Source organism: Dendrobium catenatum, unplaced genomic scaffold (genome assembly GCF_001605985.2).
Source record: "Dendrobium catenatum unplaced genomic scaffold, ASM160598v2 fragScaff_scaffold_923, whole genome shotgun sequence".
In the NCBI taxonomy this organism is placed as follows: Eukaryota; Viridiplantae; Streptophyta; class Magnoliopsida; order Asparagales; family Orchidaceae; genus Dendrobium; species Dendrobium catenatum.
Window position 1 is genome coordinate 978,021 of NW_021319385.1, and position 22,966 is coordinate 1,000,986.

Here is a 22,966-nt window from a genome sequence, read left to right on the forward strand (position 1 = left end):
TCCTCCAATCAAAATTCTCAGAATCCAAAACCAAACTCATCAGACAGAAATCAGATCAGAAATCGGAACAGAATCAGACAGATATCCACTCGGACATATCAGAACGAAACAGAACAAATCAGAATAGATACGGACAGATCACATCAGAATCAGATATTATACACATCAGAATCAGAACGGATTAAATCAACAGAGTCAGAATCGTACATAAATCAGAAATCAGAATTGATCGTAGCAGAATCACAATTTCTTACAGAACAGATACAGAAAACAGAACAGATACAGAAATCCGAATCATATCAAATCAGATATCAGATAATATTTCATTCATAGCTAAATGCCCTGACACTGACGGAATCTCTACGGATTCCGGCCCCTTATGCCTCCCTTCCCAGACACTGACTGAATCTCATAGGATCCAGGCCCCTTATGCCTCCCTTTGTGCTCACGGCACCAGAACAAATGTGCTTATAGCACCAGAACAGAATTCATCGGATCCGGAACAGAACAGATATCAGATTTCAGATTTGAGCTCATTTCAGATTTCCCAGACACTAACTGAATCTCATAGGATTCAGGCCCCTTATAGCTCCCTTTTTATAGCTTATACACATAGCATTTCAATTCAGAAGAAATCCGGGCAAATCAGAAATCAGACAAAAATCGGGCAGCACAACGGCAGTAGACAGAATTTACACAAAATTTCCTGCAAATAAAATTTACCAAATTCGCACAGAATATAGATAATCACATTCCAGAACATTTATTCTACTGCACAGATAATTTACAATTTCACAGGAAAAATGTAGTCTACGAAAAACTCCGCCGAATCAAAAATACCCGGACAAAAATCTTCGGAAAATAACCAAAATGTGCACACTTGGCACGTCAACAATATACGGAAAGTTACGTGGTAAAAACTGAACCAATCAAAAGATACGGACGAAAAACAGTAACGGAAACTAAATCCGGACGAAAAATACCGCCAAACTCGACGGTTCTGAAAATTGAGAAAGGCGGAATGTGCCTTACCTTGCGTACAGCAATATCCTGAACAGTCACTTCGGACGAAAACGGCTCCGCGTCGTCCGAAAATCAACTTTTCCCAAATTTTCCACGACTTTCTCTCTCCTCAGATATTTTAATTTTTTATATTTTGATTTTTCTCTCTCTTCAAAACGACTGAAATCAGCTTTATAATACACAGATCGGCCCGGCCGATCGCCAAATCGTCCCAGGACGATCAGACCATTTTGGATCTTCCTGGACGGTTCCCAGAACTATTCTCAGGCCGACATTTTCTACAGTGCCAATCGGCCTGGACGATGTCCAAATCGGCCTGGACGATCTATACAGAAAATCACCTGGAGCAAAACTGGGCAAATTCTGGAGCAGAATTACAACTGATCGTCCTGGACGATCCTGGAGCAGATTTTTGATATTACAAATGTTGCTGTTCTGAAGTCTTGGACAGCAATTAGAAGCTGGCGAGGAAAATTTTCAAGCTTTCCTCCTTTTGGATGCACGTGAGCTTGAAGGGTATGGTGGGGAATTGCATGGACAATAGTGGAGGGAAACAGGAGTTAATTCCCTTTGATGGAGCATAGGGGGAAATCTGAAATTAATTTTCAGATTTATGGAGTAATTATGGAGCAATTGATTTAGACATTTGAATTTGAAATTTGTGGAGTTTATGAGGGAAAGTAGGGAGGGGATTGAATTAATTAGATCCTTAATTTGTGGGATCTAATTAAATAAATGGGGGATATGGGTGGCCGGCCAAGGAGAGAGGAAGGGAGAGGGGTTGGGTATTAATGAGGTGGGCCCAAGTAATTAAGAAGATTGAATAGTTAAATCTGTAATTAATTTCAGATTTAAACTATTTGGAGGTTTCTCTTAATTTATGGGATGATAATTTAAGAATAGTTTGAAATTCAAATTTGAATTTGAACTTAATTCTATTCCTAAATTAGGGGAGCTAAATTAGGAAAGCATTTATGGGAAATTTAAGGGGAGAGAGATGGGGAGGCCAGCGGGTTGGGATCTAGTGAAGGAGGGCTGGCTGAGAGAAGTGGTGGGGGTATTCCACGGGAGAGGGAGAGGTGGTCGGCGGCATGGGGGTGGAGATGGGTACGGGCCGTGGTGGAGATGGTGGTTTTGGGAGGGGCGGCCAGCGGCTGGTAGGCCAAGGCAACCGGCGGGTTGGGGGAAACAGGGGCTTGAGGTGGTGGAATTTGGGAGAGAATTTGGGAGGGAAGGATGGCCGGTGGTGGAAACTATGGAAGAAGACGGGTGGGGAGGGAATTCGATGCAAGAAGAACAATAAAAGAGAAAAAAAAAAAGATAAGAGAACCGCGAACATTGGAATCCATCAAGATTGACGGGTATTGCTTTTGCCCCACTTGGGCCTCTCCTCTCACGAACTCACTAAGAGATCATCCAAAGAGAGAAAACTTAGAACTCACAAAGAGATATATAAGCACAAGTTGAAAATTTCATATTAATCATCATCTCATAATACAAAACAACTAGCCTATAAATAGGCTCAAGAAGAGAAAAGAAATAAAAGACTAAAATGCCCTTCGGGCTACAATACTACATGACCACCCGTAAGGGTATAAATGTAAAAACAACAATATAAAGTAAACTAGTACATAAAACATATAAATAAATAACTCAAGATCGTAGCCGTTGATCTCCGATGTCCTCATCAAAATGACCATGTAAAAAGGTATTATTCGCATCAAATTATTGTAACTTTTGGTCCCTATTAGTTATTGATAACAAAAAATTCAAACAGTATTCAATTGAATAACTAGAGCAAAGATTTTAAATAATCAATCTCATATGTTTGAGTGTAATCTTTAGTCAATAGTCCGGCCTTATGACTTTATAATGAACAATCAAATTTATATTTGCAATCAAGACCCATCTACATCACACTAGTTTCTTTCCTTTTGGTAATTTTACCAATTACTATGTTTAGTTTTTTAAAGAGTTTTCATTTCTTCCCTCATAGTATTATTCCAATTGATTATTTAAAGCTTCTGAGACTATTTTAGGGACATAAATAGCACATAGGCTAATAAAAAAGGATTGGCAACTATGAGAGATTTTTGCATGATAAAAACAAGTGTAATTCTTGTTTAGGTTATTGTACCTTTGTTTTTAGACTCGATGTTTTCCTTAGTGAACTAAATGATGGGAATTGATTTAATGAATTGGAATAGCACATATTGAGATGCCCTTCTTCTTGAAAATTTTGGAATGGCTGAGTAAGGAGGGGGTTCTGGTATAGGAAAAGTTTGTATAGGAGTGACTGGTTCTAAAACAGAACTGTTTGTTGGGATGAGGGGAAAGTAAGGGTAATCTAGGAGGAAAAATTCATTTGTGGCTGATATTTTTTTCCATAAGACTAGTAGCAACAAAGTAGTATTTATCTTTTTTATTAAAAGTGACATCAGCGAACACAAACACATTTCTCGCAAGGGATGCTAGCAATGAGAGAAAATGGGCTTGGGATTCTTATATGACTTATTGGAAACTAGTACATTTGTGTTTTACTAACTCGTAAATATCACAATCTAATTCTTCAATATTGATTTTTTAATAATAAAGAAAATATAGATTTAAGAATAATAATGGATGGATAGCCAACATGTAGGTGTGAAATTCATATGGATTTAAAGGTTCCTAAATGAAAAGATAACATAACAGGTTATGTGGATTTTCCATGATCATTGGAATCCTTGGGGTGGTAGTGACCATCCCTTTCTTTAGCAAGTCCAATCATCCTCCTTGTACCCTATTCTTAAAAGACACAATGTGAAGAGTAAAACACAACACAATATTTTTTATATGTAGTTAGCTCTTGGATATAATAAATTGATGAATAATTTAGGACATAGAGGGCAGTTTACAGAGGGAGGGATTTGTTTATAAGAATGTCTCACTAGCCAATAATAGTCTACAACGATCCATCAACAATAGTTTTTTTTTTATTGCTAGGAAAAAGGATATGTGAAATGAACTTATGTGAAAAGTTGATCATATGGTTTATAGCATTTGAATCAATAATCCAGAAGATAGAATTAGGCATCTTTGTGAATTTAAAAGCATGAGGAGATGGGGTAATACTTGAGAATGCAAGAAAATAAATACAGGTCGTGGGAGATTAATGATACCAGTTAATTTTTCAATTGTTTTATTTCTCTGTGGAACTCAAAGGGCGGTTATTTAGTATTACCTACTTCCACATATGCTATTGTGCATGTCATCCTTGTGTTATCCAGTTTTTGCATGGTGGGGGATTCACCATAAAGCTTGCAACATCTTTCCTTTATATGTCAAGCCATTTTTTGCAATATGTGCAACATTAAAAAAAAAATCACTATTGACCATTTTTAAAACATGCAAGAGTTTGTTGCTAGTGCAATAGGCCAGTGCCTTATCGCACCTAGGAGCACATGCAGTAGCATTTGTGGTGGTGCTTTGAAGTTCTTGATGTCAAAATCTTGTGTCATTAAGGCCGAACCTTCCATTGGGTTATAGGTAATCATGATTCCCATTCGCCCTTCTTCCATTCCAATGATGGCAATGACATATAATGAAGGTAAATCCTTCTTTTTTAGAAATTATGCTTTTACAACATCAAATTCAAAATTTAATCCAGCAAAAAAAATCATAATTTTAGTATTTTTCAAAAAAAACTTTTAAGGAGGGATATAGTTTGATACATTCCATTTGGATGAGTTAAAAATGGTTTATGTTGCTAAAAGCCCTGTAGCATATGTGATGGTTTGTACTCCTTACTTTGAGGATGAGATCTTGGTCTTAATCTCATGGATTTATGCTACATCGCGGGCTTTATAATACGTTGGTTTTCTGTTAGACCGGTCCACTGGACTGGTCCAGCCGGTCCGCACGGGACCAACCCTTCGCAATTTTTCACGGGATCTCAGCCTCCTGCGGAGATCGAGCAGCCCGACCGCCTAGTAAAGCGTTTTAGGAAGGATTTTTGGGGGGATTAAAAGAGAAATTTGAATGTAGGTACTGTTTAGGGAATTCCTTTTGATTTGTATGCATTAAATAGTTGATTTTCCTAGGGTTTGGGTATCTTGAATTTGGCTAAAATTTGAGATATTTTAGATTTAGGTTTTCCTTGGGCTCTAGCGGCGTCTAGAGATTTGGGAGAGATCGATCCTCCTCTCGAATAGAGGATCAATTGTATCTTGCTATTTTCCTTTTTCTTTTCATCAAATAATACAAATTATCTACTGTTTTCGTGGTTTTTGCGGACTTTTGCGGAGAATTATCACTGTTTTCCCAAAATTTGATAGAAAATACTTGAAATCTGCAAGTGTTTCCTATCAAATTGGTATCAGAGCAAGTCTTGGGACCGGTGGATGGTTGTTTTCGGCAAATTTCAGCAGCAGTTTTTTGCCCGAAAAAAGAGGAAGTTGCTGTTTTTTACTCCAAAATACAAATTTTGTGAATCTACAAACTCCGAATTGTAATTGCGGCCAAGAAAGTTGATGCTTTGGAGGAGAGACTCGAAGGAGAGATAAATCACATCAAAGAAACCTTGGAGGAAAGAATTTCTTCCATGGATGGACAGGTGGCCGATCTCAGGGATATGATGAAAAGAATGCTGGAGCTTCAAGCACAAACGGCGGCATCCGAAACGAAGGGCCCAAAAGCGAAGAACACCAATTCTGAAATCCGTAAGGAGGAAGAAGATGTGGAAATCATGGAAGGGGGAAGAAGAAGACCTATGTGGAGCCTTTCCATAGGGAGGAAAGAGGAGATCGACATGGGGAAAGGTATGTCTATGGGGAAGCGGAGCAAAGAGAGGCTGATTGGAAACGCTATGAGGGGTTTTACGGCCGTCGGGGTGCTGATTTTGAAGAAAGAAGGGGGGATCTCGAAGGGAGTTTGGGCTATGGCAGAGCAAGGGAAGATCGGGAAACATGGGGTGGACCTGGCACTTGGGAGAGGGGAAATTATGGGAGAATCAGGGGAAATTGTGGATGCCCATATTCGAAGGAGAAGATGTGTATGGGTGGATTTATAAGGTCGAGTGATACTTCGTCGTCAATGGGCTGACGGAGGAGGAGAAGCTAACATCAGCGGGACTGTGCTTAGAAGGGAAAGCCCTGTCGTGGTTTCAGTGGAGAGACCAGAGGAGGCCGATCAGGAACTGGAGGGAATTTAAAGACTACATAATAGAACGTTTCCAAACCGATCGGGGAGGAGACTTCTATGAGCAGTTCTTTGCTCTAACACAGGAGGGATCAGTAGCAGATTACCGGGAACAGTTTGAGCACCTAGCTAACAGGGTGGAGTGACTCTCAGATACAGTGTTGGAGAGGAATTTCATTAAAGGGTTGAAGGCGGAGATCCGAGCAGTAGTGAAGGTGTTGATGCCCTGTGACTTGGGGGAGACCATGAAGTTGGCACAGCTGGTGGAAAATCAGAAGAATCTGGAGAAGGGAGCCAGGAGCAGCCACTTAGGAGGCTCTTACAAGACTACAACCACTCTTCTAGCACCCAAAGGGCCTGCCTCAAGCAATATTAATGAGACCACCAGGGAGAAGCCGGTAAAAGGAGGGAGTGGGAAAATTTTCAAGAGGCTGACAGAGAAGGAGATGCAGGAGAGGAGGGCAAAGGGGTTGTGTTTCAGGTGCGAGGAGAAGTATACACCAGGGCATCGATGCAAGGACTGAACTCTTCGGGTTCTCACCGTCTGCGATGACGAGGAAACTGAGGAGGGAGGTGAGGAGGAGATGGAGGAGAAGTTACACTTGGATATGGCTGAGGTTTCATTGAACTCAGTGGTAGGATTCACCACAAATCATACCATGAAAGTGAAGGGGGAGATAGAGGGCAGGGAGGTGGTGGTGCTAATTGAGAGTGGGGTTACCTACAATTTCATTTTCACTCAGTTCGTTGACCAATTGGGAGTGAAGTTAGTGGACACCGGTTGTTATGGAGTGATGATGGGTACAGGGAAGGTAGAGAAAGGCCAGGGGATCTGTAGAGGAGTGGTGTTGACCATCCAGGGGATTCAAGTAAGGGAGGACTTTCTCCCACTAGAGTTAGGAAGCACTGATGTCATCCTGGGGATGAAGTAGTTGCAAACCTTAGGGGAAACCAAGGACAATTGGGGAGCACTCACGATGGAATTAATGGTGGATGGAAGAAATATGGTTATAAGGGGAGATGCAGGGCTATCCAAAGCCATGACATAACTTAAGACCATGGTTAGGGACATACAAGAGGTGGGGGAAGATTATCTGGTGGGACTACACAGGTTGGATGGGATCAGATTGGAGGAGGAAGGGGATGTTTCTCTTTCGATGCAGCCCTTGGTTTTGCAATACAGTAAGGTTTTTCAGTCACCTTAAAGATGGTCACCTCCGCAGGAACACGGGCATATTTCCACCTTGAGGACAAGGTGGATCTTTGGGAGGGGAGTATTGTTAAACAGATCCGCACGGGATCAGCCCTTCGCAATTTGTCGCGGGATCTCCGTCTCCTGCGGAGATAGAGCGGCCCGACCGCCCAAGTAGAGCGTTTTTGTAAGGATTTTTTTGGGGATTAAGAGAGAAATTTGAATGTAGGGACTATTTAGGGAATTCCTTTTGATTTGTATGCATTAAATAGTTGATTTTCCTAGGGTTTAGGTATCTTGAATTTGGCTGAAATTTGAGAACTTTAAGATTTAGGTTTTTTATGGGCTCTAGCGGCTTCTAGAGATTTGGGAGAGATCGATCCTCCTCTCTGGTGGGGGCAAGAAATATAGGGGAGCCTATACCCCTCGCCCACACGAACGATTGGTCCTTAACCGACGACCCACTAATTTACGAAAGATGAAGACTAAGATGAGGAAGAACAAACTCTTACATTTCAAATCTAAGACCGACTTAGAAATTAAAAAAAAAAATTATGACGACTTACAAACTCGACTCGAAATTAAAAGACACCCTAAATTTGCTTTACTTAAAGACGAAAGATACAGATGGAGTGGCACTTATGGAGAGACGAAAGAGATTAGAAGCCAAGAGGAAAGGTTGGAAAGAGATAAATTAGGAATATATGATATCTCTGCAGATTTTTGGACACAATGATTTATTCAACCTACGAGAAAAAAAAAATAGAAAGCAGTAAATGGATTGAACAGGCAAAATAAAACTCAGTTAACCAGCACCAAAAATATACTTCCCTAGAAGTTGCTGAATAGCATCTTATTTATCTGAAGGACAAAAACAAATAGTGATATAAATAATAACCAATGAATGGAAATGAAGAATTCAAGAAACTAAGCTCAAAACACTAGGTGCATAGCCCAATCGTAGTGCCCCTGCCTCCAACCTACAGGTCTGGGGTTCGATTGGGTCAAAAAAAACCTAAAATAGTTAGGCACAATAAGTAAAAATGATTAACGGACTATTTTGTTTACGCTTTGATTGGCCATAAGCCTGTTCAAATCACCAAATGATTTATTTAGTGATTAATAAAGCAACACATACGCCCCTGTCTTTGTTTGGTTCAGCTATTTACCTGCTTTATAATATATATGTCCACGTCTTTGTTTGGTTCAGCTGTTTACCTGCTTTATGATTTACTTAGATAATAAGGACATAATTTCTTAATTCATTAGTCTAAAATACTTTCAATAAGTATTGAGGACCCTAATTTATATATAAGGTGCCATGAGATTTTTTAGAGGATCATCCACTAAATATGAAATATTAGACTTCTCAATGCTATATCTCCTTTCAATTTTTCTTCTCTTCTTCTATTTTCTTTTTTTAACTTTTCTGCTGTTCTCCTTTAACCATCTTCACTGTTTGCAATGGAGTGTGGGGGGTAACAGTACTTATTGTATTAAAGATAGATGAAAACTCGAGCGTTTTACATATGCACGATAGAGAGTAGAAGATACACCAATAAATAGTGGAGAGAAAGTTTAAGTAAAAGCAATAGAAAGATAAGGTGAGAAACAAAAAGAAGCATGACCAAAAATTTTGCAAAAAGAGTTCCATAAAATAGAGTTACCACATGCAGAAATAAATAGGAAGGAATGAAGAAGATGGATCCCTGCGCCAGACAGAAGGTTCGTTGGAATAAGGATAATGATAAAAAATCATGAAAATAACTCTTCGCAATACAACGATGAAGTTGCGTACGTGAACCACTTCCCAAAATCTATGTGATGAGATCTGCAAATAAGGTTCATACTTTTTATTTCTCGTGGTGATTAGACTAGATTAGTGTTTGCATCAGTGTAAGGGTGATGGGAGGTGGAGGCATTGATCAGCTTGGATTTCATGCCTACAACTACATAAGATCCAAACGTCCATATATTAATTTCCCATTCTTCAATACCTCAAATCTTTCTCATCTCAATGTAAATTTGGGATTAGAAGGGCAATGATGGTGTTGAGCACGAATTCATTCCCTTGGTTTAAAATATAATGCAAAACAAGGTGAAGAATAGCTCAAGAAAGCAGAAGAATAAGCTAAAGACAACAATTCAATTATTATAGTGTACCACTGACGAGGAAAGAAGAAGATAGCATCAAAAGACAACCTCTATGCTGTACAAAATCAGCCAAAGGACCTAATAACTACCACAATACAGCAGCCAGTCCAGAAACTGGTCTAAGGACTGAACCAACCCATGGTATTTTTAAATAACTGAACCCATACCAGTCGGTCTACTATTGTAATGTAGTTTATTAATTGTTTGCATAAGTGGCCCCTTTAAACCACATGTATGAACCTATAAATGACCCCCATGTGCTGTAATTTTGGTAGAGAAAAATAAAAATTTTGTTTCGTCTCTTATCTTTTCCCCTCCTCCCCAAAGAGTCCGCACCTACTCAAAAGGTGTCCTAACCTTCTTGATTCAATCAAGAACCATATCAAATTGGTTCCTTAGTTGATTGTATTAAACAGAGAAGTTCCTGAGTTCATTGTATAAAACTTGTGAGTGCCAGGAACATAAATAAAGAATTAATATGGTTTAAGTACATCAAGAAAGCACTGCACTAGCAATGAACAATAATTATTGTCTCGACTTTCCTTTTTTACAAAAATGGAAAATTTGGAAAGCTCATAAATTTAACAAATGACATAAATAAGACTGACTTCGTCAGACAATGATATTAAGCTTTATAAACTAATGCATCCTATAAGTTGGAATGAGTGCATACCTTCCTGAAAATTCAAAGCATAGAAAACCCTGGGTGGTATGGAAGCTTAAACCAGGCTGGTAAGAAAAGATCTAAAAAGAACTACTAAAAGATTAGTACATATATATAGTAGAAATAGCATTTACTATCATAAATGAAAATTTCCTTACCGCATTCATTAATGACTTAAAAGCTATCTCTGGTAGGTAAGCCAATGTTGTTCCACTGTCAAGTATTGTACCTTTATTGTCCCCAGTTTCAAAAATATCAGTTGGAAGATTCAGGAATGCCCCGCCAACTTGAATTGATTTAAGAATGATGTTGTAATGTGGCCTGCAGAATTTAAACACTTAACAGATATGGTAGATCCACCAAGAATTAAGTGCCAATTTATTAACAACAATAAATAACTAAAGCCTGAACCTATAGCACTATGATCAAAAGATAAAAGATCAAACCATGCATAAGCTTTGAGAGAGAACATATAACATAAAAGTAAGACTCACGTATGTCTAAAAATAAATTAATCATGGCAATGCATGTTTATTGGCTTCTCCAGCTAATATATATATATATATTTATTTATTTATTTATTTATTTATTTCCTCCGGCTAATATATCCCTCTACATATCTATGCATATGTCTAGAACCTTAACACTTAGAATCTTCTACTGACCAACTAGAACTTGGCTAAGCCGACTCGATTGTCATACAGGGCGACTTGACCTAGAGGTATCTTGGAAGAATAGAGTTGGAAGTTTAGACAAGGTTGCTTGGGCAACTCTGTAGTTTCCAAACAATTTCAAGAGGGTAGTGTAGACTTGTTAACACCAGTGTTTACCTAAAGAAATTTTTTAGCAATAGTAAATCCTTTCAAGATGCCCTACTTAAGTTGACTTTATGACTAACTAGATTGGGTATAGCCAAGTAGATTAAAACAAAGAAAGGGACCATTAATGCTTTCAACAAGGTATGATATTTGGTAATGGTCCCCACTAAGTAAAGCCGGCATGCATAATGTCCTAGACTAGATTTATCTCCTAGGATTCAACCCTTCCTGATGTAGATAGAAATGGGATAAAGCAAATATATAGAAGAGTGTCATTATGGGTGTAAGTGAGACAAGTCAACTCGTGAGCTAGCTCGAATTCAACTTGCTAACAACCTCGTGAAACGAGCTCATCGACCGCAAGCTCGAGCTTAAGCTCAAGCTGAACGTCATATATTAAATGAGCTCGAGTTCATGCTTGACGAGGCTCAGCTTGTCGGCTCGCCAACTTGCTCATATATTCAATCGTTGCTCACTAATAGCAATGGATGCACAATCTCCAATTCATCCCAATCGTAATGACTATAAAAGTCAATTCTACCAACATAAATGCATTTAATGAAAAAGGTTGACGCTACTTTCCTTCCTCAATGGCTTTTAATGAAAAAGGCCAAAGCTGTTTTTCTCTCTCACCTATCAAACAGTGACTTACAATGCTAGTCGCATTGATACCTTCTCTAAAAAGCTCTCATACCAATTTTTTCTTCTCCAACCACTGTTCAGGTCAATGCCTTCTTCGATGAACTTAGTGATTTCCACTTCTCCAATCACTAGTCATGTCGATGCCTTAGTGAGTTCCACTGACAACTTCTTGCTCATATTCTTTGGCGCAAGCTCATGAGCTGGCTTGAGAGCTTGCCTTCATTGATGTGAGCCAAGCTCAAGGTCTCCATTTGAGCTTAACTTAAGCTCAAGTTCAAGCTAGCAAGCAAGCACGTGAGTCAAGCTTGAGTTAAGAATGATTAGAGGTTGGCTCAACTCGTGTATTAAAATCTTCGTGTATAAATAAACTTGCCTAATTAGTAATAATTAAATGATCCCTCCTGCCTCTATTTAAGGAAGTAGACCTCTTCGAGAGAAAGGTAACTATTCCCTTCAACCTGGCAAAAAGTGTGAGTAGTCAGACCTACTAAATGAGAACAATGAAGAGTGCAAGAAATGAACAAGCTAGGATGTCATCTTTAACCTTCATGTCACCTGATGGAAAATCATATTCCATTACAGAGTAGCACTATTTTCCTCAACATCTAAATTATTATGTTACCTATCTTTCAACTTGCATAGGGATGAATATGATATTAAATATCACAGTATATAAGATCCTCAATCTTTATAATACTTGGATAACTCTCAATAAAGAAGTTTGTGATGCAATGAATGAGTAATGAAAATGCTTAGCAAAAATTTTGTCGAATTAGGAGCAGGTGTGACCATTACAAAGTGTTTTTAACTTGAAGTTGTATGGAGATTACTTGGAGGTTATGTGACATCCATTATAACTATAAGGTAGTGTGACACTGTTATAGATACTTGAATTTTTAGGGAGCAGTGTGACCTCCAACATAGTTGAACTACAAATATGAATTAACGGGCATGATATGCTAGCTTAACTGGATTAAATGGATTGTTTTATTGACATGCATCAGTTTAACCTTATCTGAATCACTTGTAAATTGGATAAGTAGTTGTGATAGAAGCTTCAATGAAGTACATTTTGAGCTTACCATGTTTGTACTACCTTGAATGTTTTAAGCATTTTACATTAAGTTATATACACTCTCAGTGTTTACATCTCTCTGCAATGGGTGAGGAGGTTGTTGGTGAGATGTGAGGAGACCAAGCATGGCAAGGAATGAAATAGTTATTAATCTTAATCATTTTGGAGCCAATAAGACCGCATCGCTTGTAACTTCAGTAAGGACTCCCTTTGTTGGCGTAAGGCCATAGGTTTAATAATGCCTCTTCTATTTGTTTGATTATTCTTTCCTAATAATATCTTACATCGACAAATTTAGTTTAACGGGTCAGTTTTCCCACCTCTCACATTGTCTTTTGTGTTGTTGTGTTGAATACTTTGCCTTGGCCAAAAAGAAGTCAAAAGTTCACCACTCAAAATCATGTTTGTCAATGACGCAAAATAGTGTACGCCAAGGAAGACGGCGTGGAGCGGAACACCTACAGCACAATCTGTATGGCGCGGCACAAATGTTCAAAATGGCGCGTTATTTGCATGTAATGGCACATGGTACATGGCACAAATAGCGCGAGAAATTTTATTTAGGGATTTTTAATATAATTATAAATATTTTAAAATATTTCTACATTTTATTTATAAGATAATGTAATATTTAATTTTAAAATATGATTAAAATAGTTTAGTTAAGTTATATTATTATGTTGCCCTAACCCTCACGATTCGTGAGTCACGAATGAATGAAGGCTACTCCCGAGCTGTCAATCCACGATAACTAAGCGAGTGCGAGTGGTCTATTGCTGCCCAAGCCTTCGTACGATTTTGTCGCCCTCTCCTTCATTTTATTATGCTCCTTCTTCCATCTATTTCTTCCATCACTTAAGTCCGCTATTGTTGGATCCTCGTTCGTTTGATTCCACCGCAGTTTAGGGTTCGTCCGTCTGTTTCCGCCGCTATTGGATCTATTGTCTTTTTGATTAAGCGCGAAGGAGGTTCATTGCAAGTAAACAATCTCTAATATGCTTCTTATTCCTTCCTTCGTATCTTCTGGTATTGCCTAATCCAATTGATTCCGCCGCTGCTAGATTTTTCTCATCTTATGCTTCAATTTGTATATGTGTTTACAACCAAAAAAATATAGCAGTCTTTCAAGTTCATCACAATTTTTTGTTGATTGTCATATTATTTTAGTAAGTTGATTTTATGAAACGCATTTTCAACTATCAAATAGAGAAAAATGCAAAAGTTTATATTTTTTAGGTTGGGATGTGTTAGGTGTTAGATCCTTGAGTTAGTTGTGCTTGTTGTAGACTTGGTTAGGTAATTAGTTTGTATGTAGCAATATCATTGATTTGTTTGAAATGCACAGTGAGACACTTTGGGAAGTTACATAAGGATCATTTCAATACATCGAATACAATCATCTTGAATTCTTAGTAATTATTTCAAAATATATAATTTGCCCAATATAACATGGTTAGAGAAATTAGACAGTGCAAGCACTGAACTTTTTTTTCATTTTTTGGATAATCTAGTTACATTTGAAGTAACCTAAGCAACGCATTCATTATCGGACAAAATTTGATTCTTTGAATCTGTTTGTGATTTATATGGTGAACTTTACATTGATTTCAAGCATGTGAGACTAACTTTTATTCATCTAAGGGAGACCAAAATTTAATTATTTGAATTTGCTTGCATATAAGTGATCATAAAATATTAGATTTAGTTCAATTTTAAAAAAAAAAGATCCAGTATGGTAATATGCAATATTGACTGATCAAGTCGATAACAATACTGTGATATGTATTTTTTGTGGCAAAATAACAAAAGGAGAAATAACATGCCGCAAGGGTTTTAGAAATGTTAGACCTTGCTCTAATTGCCCCGAGCTTCTCTTTCAATTTAATGATATTTCATATTCATGCTTATTTTTTTATAATTATTTTAGAGTTTACGTCATGTTCAAATGGAGCGTGCAGCGCAAGGCGCTATGCGTTATGGCTCCAAAGGGAGCTTTGCATCGTGGTGCATCATTTGTCGTTAACAAGTATGCTCATAATACAACAAGTTCACATGATCAACCACGTCGGAGCAAATCTTTAAGCCAATATGGACCTAGTAGCATCTATAGGCATGTATGAAATGCGTGGAGCCTACCACCGAGACAAAAGTGTGTAATAAAAACAACCAAAAACTTACAAGATTAGACAACTAAAAGAACTCTATAAGACTACATGCATGTCTAGCCCTTCAAGAAGATAGTCTCCAAATCATAGGTGATTTTTCCCTCAATTGTCTTGGCTAGAAGTTTCATGAAACCCAAGAGAAAGGCTCCCAAAACTTGATGTTGTAGAATGTATGTTGCGGGGATTAGGGGTGTAAGTGAGCCGAGCCGGCTCAAGCTCGACTCGTTTATTAGCTCGTGAATCGAGCTTACCGAGCCGAGCTTATCGAGCTCACGGGTCGAGTTCTTGCTCGCGAGCCAGCACGAATAATTATTAATATTTATAAAATAATTTTATTTTATTTATTAAATCTAAATATTAAAAAATAAATAAAATCACCTAAGTTTTATTTAAATGTTAAACATTACCTCTTTTTTTTCTAAATCCCACCTTAAGTTTTAAAATTCTCGTCATGGCTCGCGAGCCGGCTTAAGCTCGTTTACAGTGGGACGAGCTCGAGTTCGAGCTCGTTTTCCAACTAACGAGCTGAGCTCGATAAGGCCTAAACTCGACTCGACTTGTTTGCACCCCTAGTGAGGACTAGTGAACATCTCTGTTAGAATGGTCCATTGGTCCGGTCCAACCGCTCCACGCGGGACCACCCAGGCGGAGAACGGGCGGAACATCTCCGCCTCTTCCATTAGCCGCACGCACGCGATGCCTGAGAGCTCATTTTAGGAAGGTTTTTTGAATGGATTCTAGTAGGGAAATTGAATGTAGGGATTGTTTAGGGATTTCCTTTTGATTTGTATGCATTAAACACTTTATTTCCTAGGGTTTGGGCATCTTGAATTTGGCTGAAATTTGAGATCTCTTAGATATAGGTTTTCTTTGGTCTCTTGGCGTTGCCAGAGATTTGGGAGAGATCGATCTACCTCTCGAATTGAGGATCAATTGTATCTTGCTATTTTATTCATCGTCTAGTGGAATACCAGTTGTACTTTGAGTTTTCCTACAGTTTTCCTCTAATTACCCATTGTTTTTTGTTGTTTTACTGCTGTAGACTGCAATTTTTATGTGTTTTCCTACTGTGGACAGCAGTCCAGTCATTGTTCTCGCTGTTTTTCAGAAGATTGTTAGGAAATACTCGCGATCTACAAGTGTTTCCTATCAAATTGGTATCAGAGCGCCGATTTGGGACCTTAGGCGGCTGAAATTCTAAATTTTCAGCGAGCTTTTGGCTTCCGTAAGTGAGTTACGTGAGATCCGTGGGGAAGAACGATGGCCGAAAAGAATGTTGAAGTATTGGAAGGCGAATTGGGACAGTTAAAATCAGATCTGGAGGGAATTTTTTTATTTTCAAAATCAAATCACCTCCAACAATGAAAGATTGGAAGGGAAGTTCACGGTTATGGAAGAAATGATGAAGAAGTTACTTGAAAGGAAGACCAATCCGGCGACATCGGAAGTAAGAAAGACCACCGACGGCCATGTCATGGGAGGAAATCCGTACCCGTTGCGGGGGAGGAGGAATTCGGAGGTGAAGATCCTGGAGGAGGAGAATGACATGCACCCTCTAGAACCGCTTTCTAGAGAAGAGATGAGTAGGGGATACGACAAACGGGAGGCTGATTTTGTCGGAAGAAGGGAAGAATTTCATCGCCGAGGTGCTGAATTCGAGGTGCTGATTTTGAAAAGGGAAGGGAGGAATTGCATCGCCGAGGTGCTGAATTCGAAAGAATTCAACGTCGAGAGGCTGATTTTGAAGGAAGAATGGAGGAACTTCATCGTCGAGGCGCTGAATTTGAATGAATTCAGCATATAGGTGATGATTTTGAAGTAAGAAGGGGAGAGAATGAAGAGGAGTTCGAGTATAATCGTCGGAGGGATGATCGGGACACTTGGGGAGCTCTTCCCCTTAGAGGAATGGGAGGTTATGGAGGATACCGTGGAAACGGAGGAGATCCAAAGGTGAGGAAGCTGAAGATGCTCATCTTTGAGGGTGAGGATGGTCATGGGTGGATTTATAAGGTAGAGCGATATTTTGCTGTCAATGGGCTGACGGAGGAGGAGAAATTGACAGCGGAAAAAATGTGCTTGGAGAGAAAAGCCTTAGCCTGGTATCAGTGGCGTGACAGACTGGAGCCTATTCGGAGCTGGCGGGAGTTCAAAGAATGCTTATTAGAGCATTTCTGAGCAGACGAGGGAGGAGACTTCTATGAGCAATTCTTTGCCCTTACCCAGGATTCAGGAAGGTACGGTGGCAGATTACCGGGACAGGTTTGAGTATCTGGCTAGTAGGCTGGATCATATCTTGGAGTCAGCCCTGGAAGGAAATTTCATGAAGGGGCTGAAACCGAAGGTAAGAACAACAGTAAAAGTTTTGGAGCCAAGGAATCTAGGCAAGGCCATGGAGTTGGCCCAATTGGTGGAAGACTAGAAGAAGTCTGAAAGAGGGGCTCGAGGAAACTGCTCATGAGGCTCTTACAAGACGACGACCACTCTTCTAGCACCCAAGGAGCCTGCATCAAGCAACATTAAAAAGACCACCCGGGAGAAGCTAGTAGGAGGAGGGAGTGGACAAAATTTCAAGAGGCTGACAGAGAAGGAGATGCAGGAGAAGAGGGCAAAAGGGTTGTACTTCAAATGTGATGAGAAGTACATGTCGGGGCATAGGTGCAAGGACCGAACTCTTCAGGTTCTCCTTGTCTATGAAGACAAGGAAGACGAGGAGGGAGGTGGGAGAAGATCTGAAGAGGAGGAGAAGTTGCACCTAGATGTGGCAGAAGTCTCTCTGAACTCTGTAGTGGGATTACTCCGAGTCACACTATGAAAGCGAAAGAAGAGATAGCTGATCGTGAGGTGGTGGTGCTAATTGATAGTGGGGCTACCCACAATTTCATTTCCACTCAGGTCGTCAACCAACTGGGAGTGAAATTGGTGGACATCGGTTGTTATGGGGTGATGATGGGTACAGGGAAGGTGGAGAAAGGCCAAGGAATCTGTAAAGGAGTGGTGTTGGCCATCCAGGGGATTCAAGTAAGGGAGGACTTTCTCCCACTAGAGTTAGGAAGCACTGATGTCATCCTAGGGATGAAGTGGTTACAAACCTTGGGGGAAACCAAGGACAATTTGGGAGCACTCACAATGGAATTAATGGTGGTTGGGAGAAGGGTGGTCATAAGGGGAGATGTCGGGCTATCCAAAGCCATCACATCATTTTTTTTCCATCACATCACTTAAGACCATGGTTAGGGACGTACAAGAGCTGGCGGAAGATTATCTGGTGGGACTACACAGGTTGGATGCGATCAGATTGAATGAGGGATGGGATGTTTCTCTTTCCGTGCAGCTCTTGGTTCAACAATACAGTAAGGTTTTTCAGTCACCTCAAGGATGGCCACCACCGCGGGAACACAAGCATATTTCCACCTTGAGGAAAAGATGGATCTTTGGGAGGGGAGTATTGTTAGACCAGTCCATTGGACCGGTCCAACCGGTCCACGCGGGACCGGCCCAGGCGGAGAACGGGCGGAACATCTCCGCCTCTTCTGTCAGCCGCACGCATGCAATGCCTGAGAGCTCATTTTAGGAAGGTTTTAGAATGGATTCTAGGAGGGAAATTGAATGTAGGGATTGTGATGCTATCAAATGTTTCTGTAATTTTTATTTTTATTTGAACAATAGTATATTTTATGCTCTTTTCTTTTTTTTTAGCTATCCAATGATGGGAAAGCATCTAATGATCATGGTAGGTTGTGCATAAGGCTTGGTAGATCTTTGGTTTGCTGGCTCGATTGGTCCTTGGCTGCTGATGGTTCACGGGTTGACTGTTTTGAAGCATATGGTGTTGAGCTTGTTCTCTTAGTTGTTTGAGCTGGAGTTTAGTAGCTCATTAATTCTCTAAAGGTATCTCATTAAGAAGGATTTACTTTTGGAGAGGCCTTGTCCCTTCCCCTTCCCCTTTCTTCTTGTCTCTTGGGAAACCGTGGCTTGTTTAATGCATAAGAATTAATATGGGGTTACTGTTTTTCGTGCTTTGCCTCTTGGTTTCCGGATGGCTGCTGTTTTTTCCATGCCTGGGATGATTCCCGTGGTTGTGGCTCCTTGGTTCCGTGCTGCCTCTTTGTCTCCCGCGGCTGCTGCTTCAGTTCCTGGGTTTGGAATGTTTTCCGAAAAGATTGGGGGGGATTTCTGTGCTAATGGTGCTTCGGTTCTAGTAGAAATTAATGTTATGTGGCTTTTGGCATTCCCCTACCTTGCCTATAAATATGAGAAGATATTGTGAAGAAAAGCAGTGATTATTGTGAGCAAAATTGCTATTGACCTGCGGGTTATTGGAAAAGCTTGTGAGCTTTGTCCGCCTTCTTTCTCAACCCTTCCGGAAATCTTGCGAGCTCTTTCCAACCTTTCGTCTCGGCTTCTAACCTCTTTCGTCTCTTCGCAAGTGCCACTCCATCTGTATCTTTCTTCTCAAAAGTAAAGCAACTTTAGTGATGTGAAACAACATGCGGTGAAACAAGAATTGCACGTTAGAGATTAATGAGAGTTTAACTTTGCAATGTTAACGATAAAATCTAGCTTACTCAAGTTGGATTCAAGAAAATTCGTGTTAAATTAAATAACGGCAGTTATTACATTTAAGAATTACAAGAGTCTTGCAAAATATAACCAAAATAAACTAGATAATGCAAATAGCTACTACTAAAGCCACACGTTTAAAATTTATATCATTCACCTTGAGGTCCGTCACTCGTTTTGAAAGTGGTGGCTAGCGGAGAAGAATCGTAAGTAGACTTAGCGATGCCACTAGTAGACAAGTGATCCCGAGAGGACTCGTCGCCGGGGAAGAAGCCGGATTTAGAGGAGCGGGTGGGCTGGCCGGCCCCATGGAGAGATGAGAGCAATCAAGTTAATGACGTGGTCTTTCTTGAGAAACTCACAGAATTATCAAATCTGAGATTTTATTCTCAGAATTAATCTACATGAAGATTTCCTAATTAGTTTAGGCCTCCAGCCATTGGAAATTTCCCATTAACTGAAAGAAATAAAAGCATGCCAAATTTCCTGCTTGAAAGGGATGTGGAATAGGAAAGGATTTAAGGCATTGGCATTGGATTTCAAATTCAGAAAACAGGTTGGCCGACCATATAAAAAAAAGGGGTTAGGAAATAAACAAGTGGGGACCACATGGTTAAGTGAAACTAATTAAAATCTGAAGTAATTTCAGAATTTAATTGTATTAGGTAACTCCCAAATTGAATTGAAATGAGAGGGAAATAGAATTTGAATTTCAAATAGAGTTAATGCTATTAACTGTCTTTCCTTAATAAGATTATTAATTAGGCAATCAATTAAGCACAGGAATTTAAAATCCGAATGGGCTTGGGCAAGGGGAGATCAGGCGGCAAGGGGAAAACTTCATGGATAAGGGCTGAGGGGCTCACGGCTTAGCTGTTAGCCGTGAGGTTGGGAGTGATGGAGGAGGCGGCTGCACAGGGAGGGCTCGGATTGGCGACCAGAGGCCGGGAGGGTGGGCTGGTTGGCGGGAGGAAGCAGCCACAGCAGCAAAGAGCAAAGGAGGAGAAGAAGTAGAGAAAATATAGGGATTCAAAGAGTGAATTCCAATCTTCCACAAATGCTTCCACCCAAACTTCCGTGATGACGACGATATCTAGAGAAATAAAGAAAAATAGAAGAACAAGAAAACCTAGAACTCACAAAGAGATCTAGCTTCTCCTACGAACTCACTAAGAGATCGTGGAGGTTGCACTCACAAAGAGAACAAAGGAGAATATTTTTTTCATTCAACAAAAACTAAACTATTACATAAGAAAAAGGGCCATATAAATAGGCCTCAAAATGACAAGAAAGCAAAAGACTAAAATGCCCCTTGGGCTACAATAAGGACCAAATACCCATAAGGGCAAAAACGGAAAAACATAAAAATCAAATAAACTACTACATAAAATGATGAAAATAAATATCATGATCGTGGTCGTCGATCTCCGGCATCTCCTGATGGTACCTGTGTCGCAATCTCTGACGATGTCCTCATCATTTAGGGTGTCATGTCTTTGTTGATTTGGAAGCATTTGGACAATCTTGCAGTGGTGGACCATCGGTTTGCTAGTCTTATGCACTTATCTTATTTAACCTACAATTCGATGCATGTGAGGAACCCGCTCTGACGGTTGTCTGAGGATAGTGTCTTTTATTTTCTTTATTTCCTTAAAATCTCTTAGTGTTTTCTTGTTGAATTTTGAAGTCTTAGTTGTTTGCTTTTATTTTAATAAAATTTGGTTTAAGTTCTATCCATTGTTCTCTTTGTGTCGATTTTCTTACTTGTGTGTCTACATCAGATTGTTTAAGGATTTTCTTTTGATTTGTATGCATTAAATACTTTGTTTTCCTAGGGTTTGGGCATCTTGAATTTGGCTGAAATTTGAGATCTCTTAGATATAGGTTTTTTTTGGGCTCTTGGCGTTGCCAGAGATTTGGGAGAGATCGATCCTCCTCTCGAATTGAGGATCAATTGTATCTTGCTATTTTATTCATTGTCTACTGGAATACCAGTTGTACTTTGAGTTTTCCTACAGTTTTCCTCTAATTCCCCACTGTTTTTGGCTGTTTTACTGCTGTAAATTGCAGTTTTTTGGTGTTTTCCTGCTGTGGACAGCAGTCCAGTCATTGTTCTCGCTGTTTTTCAGAAGATTGTTAGGAAATACTCGCGATCTACAAGTGTTTCCTATCAATCTCTCCAAAGACTCTCCCTAACCAACTGCAATCCACCTTGGAAAGCTGCCGAAGAAGGTTTTAGAGTGCCAGAACTAATTTTGGCGGAATCTTGAACTCCACTATGACCAACGATCCTCTTGAATGGTCTTTTTGCTGCTGTTTTTTGGGAGTTTCTGCTACAAGTGTATGGTGCACCGTAGGAATCATACTAGACAGTTCTTCCACCCACTCTAGCAACCTCCTGAAAGGGCTTCCTGCTGCTACACTCTGTTAATGTTGCTAGCTGAGTGAGGTTGTTCGCACCAAGTCCTTAGATAGTGACTCAATTCAGACCATTATAGTAGATAGCCACTGGAATGAATGCTATGGAGAAGGTATAGAAGCTTTGAGAATCAATTGTGGAAAAATTCTATATTTGTTAAGATCTCCTCCCCTTCTCACCTCTTCAAAATTTGAGGAATCCACAAAAAGAAAAAATCTTCCCCAACCTCAGGATAACTTAAAATAAACTCTCCAAAAATTCCCTTTCCCTCTAAAAGGATGGAAAAGTTATTTATAGACAAACTACTTCAAATATTACATGACCCCATTATTAACCAAATTTTCCTTATCCTAATAATTAATTAATTATGAAAGAAAAAAGGCCATACCCTCTAATAAACCTTGCATTCTAATAATTAATTAATTATGAAAAATATCCTCCTAATAATTAATTAGGCTAGACTCTTTAATGAAAGTCGGATAGGCATCACATGATGCATGCACATTAATAAATGCCCAAGACAAAAATGTGGGTGTTAGTTCCATATGCTAAATATGGTTCTTTGGAATATAGTACCCACCTTGTATTGCACCCTTTTTTAAGAACTTTTCTTTGAAATCTATTTTCCATCAGCCCTCTTTTGGCAAGGTTCTCCAGAAGAAACAACAGATACTGCTATATTTTGTACAAAATGCTGCATACCTTTAAAAAATCTACAAGTTCTACATAGTTTGAAGAGAGAATATAACTGAAGCTCTCACACCAGTTGGGGCATCTTTTTGCCTCACTAGCAAACTAGAAGAATATGCCTGAAGCTCCCACTCCACTTATTAGTTACATTCCCACTGAATTGTGCATATGATAATAATCCAAAATTGGTCGCTAATGTAATCAGTCTACTAGACCACATTCAATAATGTGAAGTTAAACGAAACAGCATAGGGCCAGGTCCTACTGGACTTGAGAACTCTTTTTGTATTCCTATCACCTCTATAAATTAGTTTGAGTAATGTCATGTCTGTGTGGCACTCATCAAACTGATGCAGACAGCATAAGTTTGGGATGCAAGACATCAA

At 39.5% G+C, this 22,966-nt stretch overlaps 1 protein-coding gene across 1 annotated transcript in view; it reads right to left on the minus strand.

Annotated features, from left to right (window-relative positions):
- The window catches only part of LOC110108589 (aspartic proteinase-like protein 2), a 47,065-nt gene that overhangs the window by 14,051 nt on the left and 10,048 nt on the right, over nucleotides 1-22,966 (minus strand). Inside the window, exons 5-6 of the mRNA XM_020839282.2 lie at nucleotides 10,370-10,532; nucleotides 10,221-10,291 (exon numbers count right to left, since the gene is read on the minus strand). Of these exons, the coding sequence (XP_020694941.1) occupies nucleotides 10,221-10,291; nucleotides 10,370-10,532 (234 nt within the window). The remainder of the gene's footprint in view (nucleotides 1-10,220; nucleotides 10,292-10,369; nucleotides 10,533-22,966) is intronic.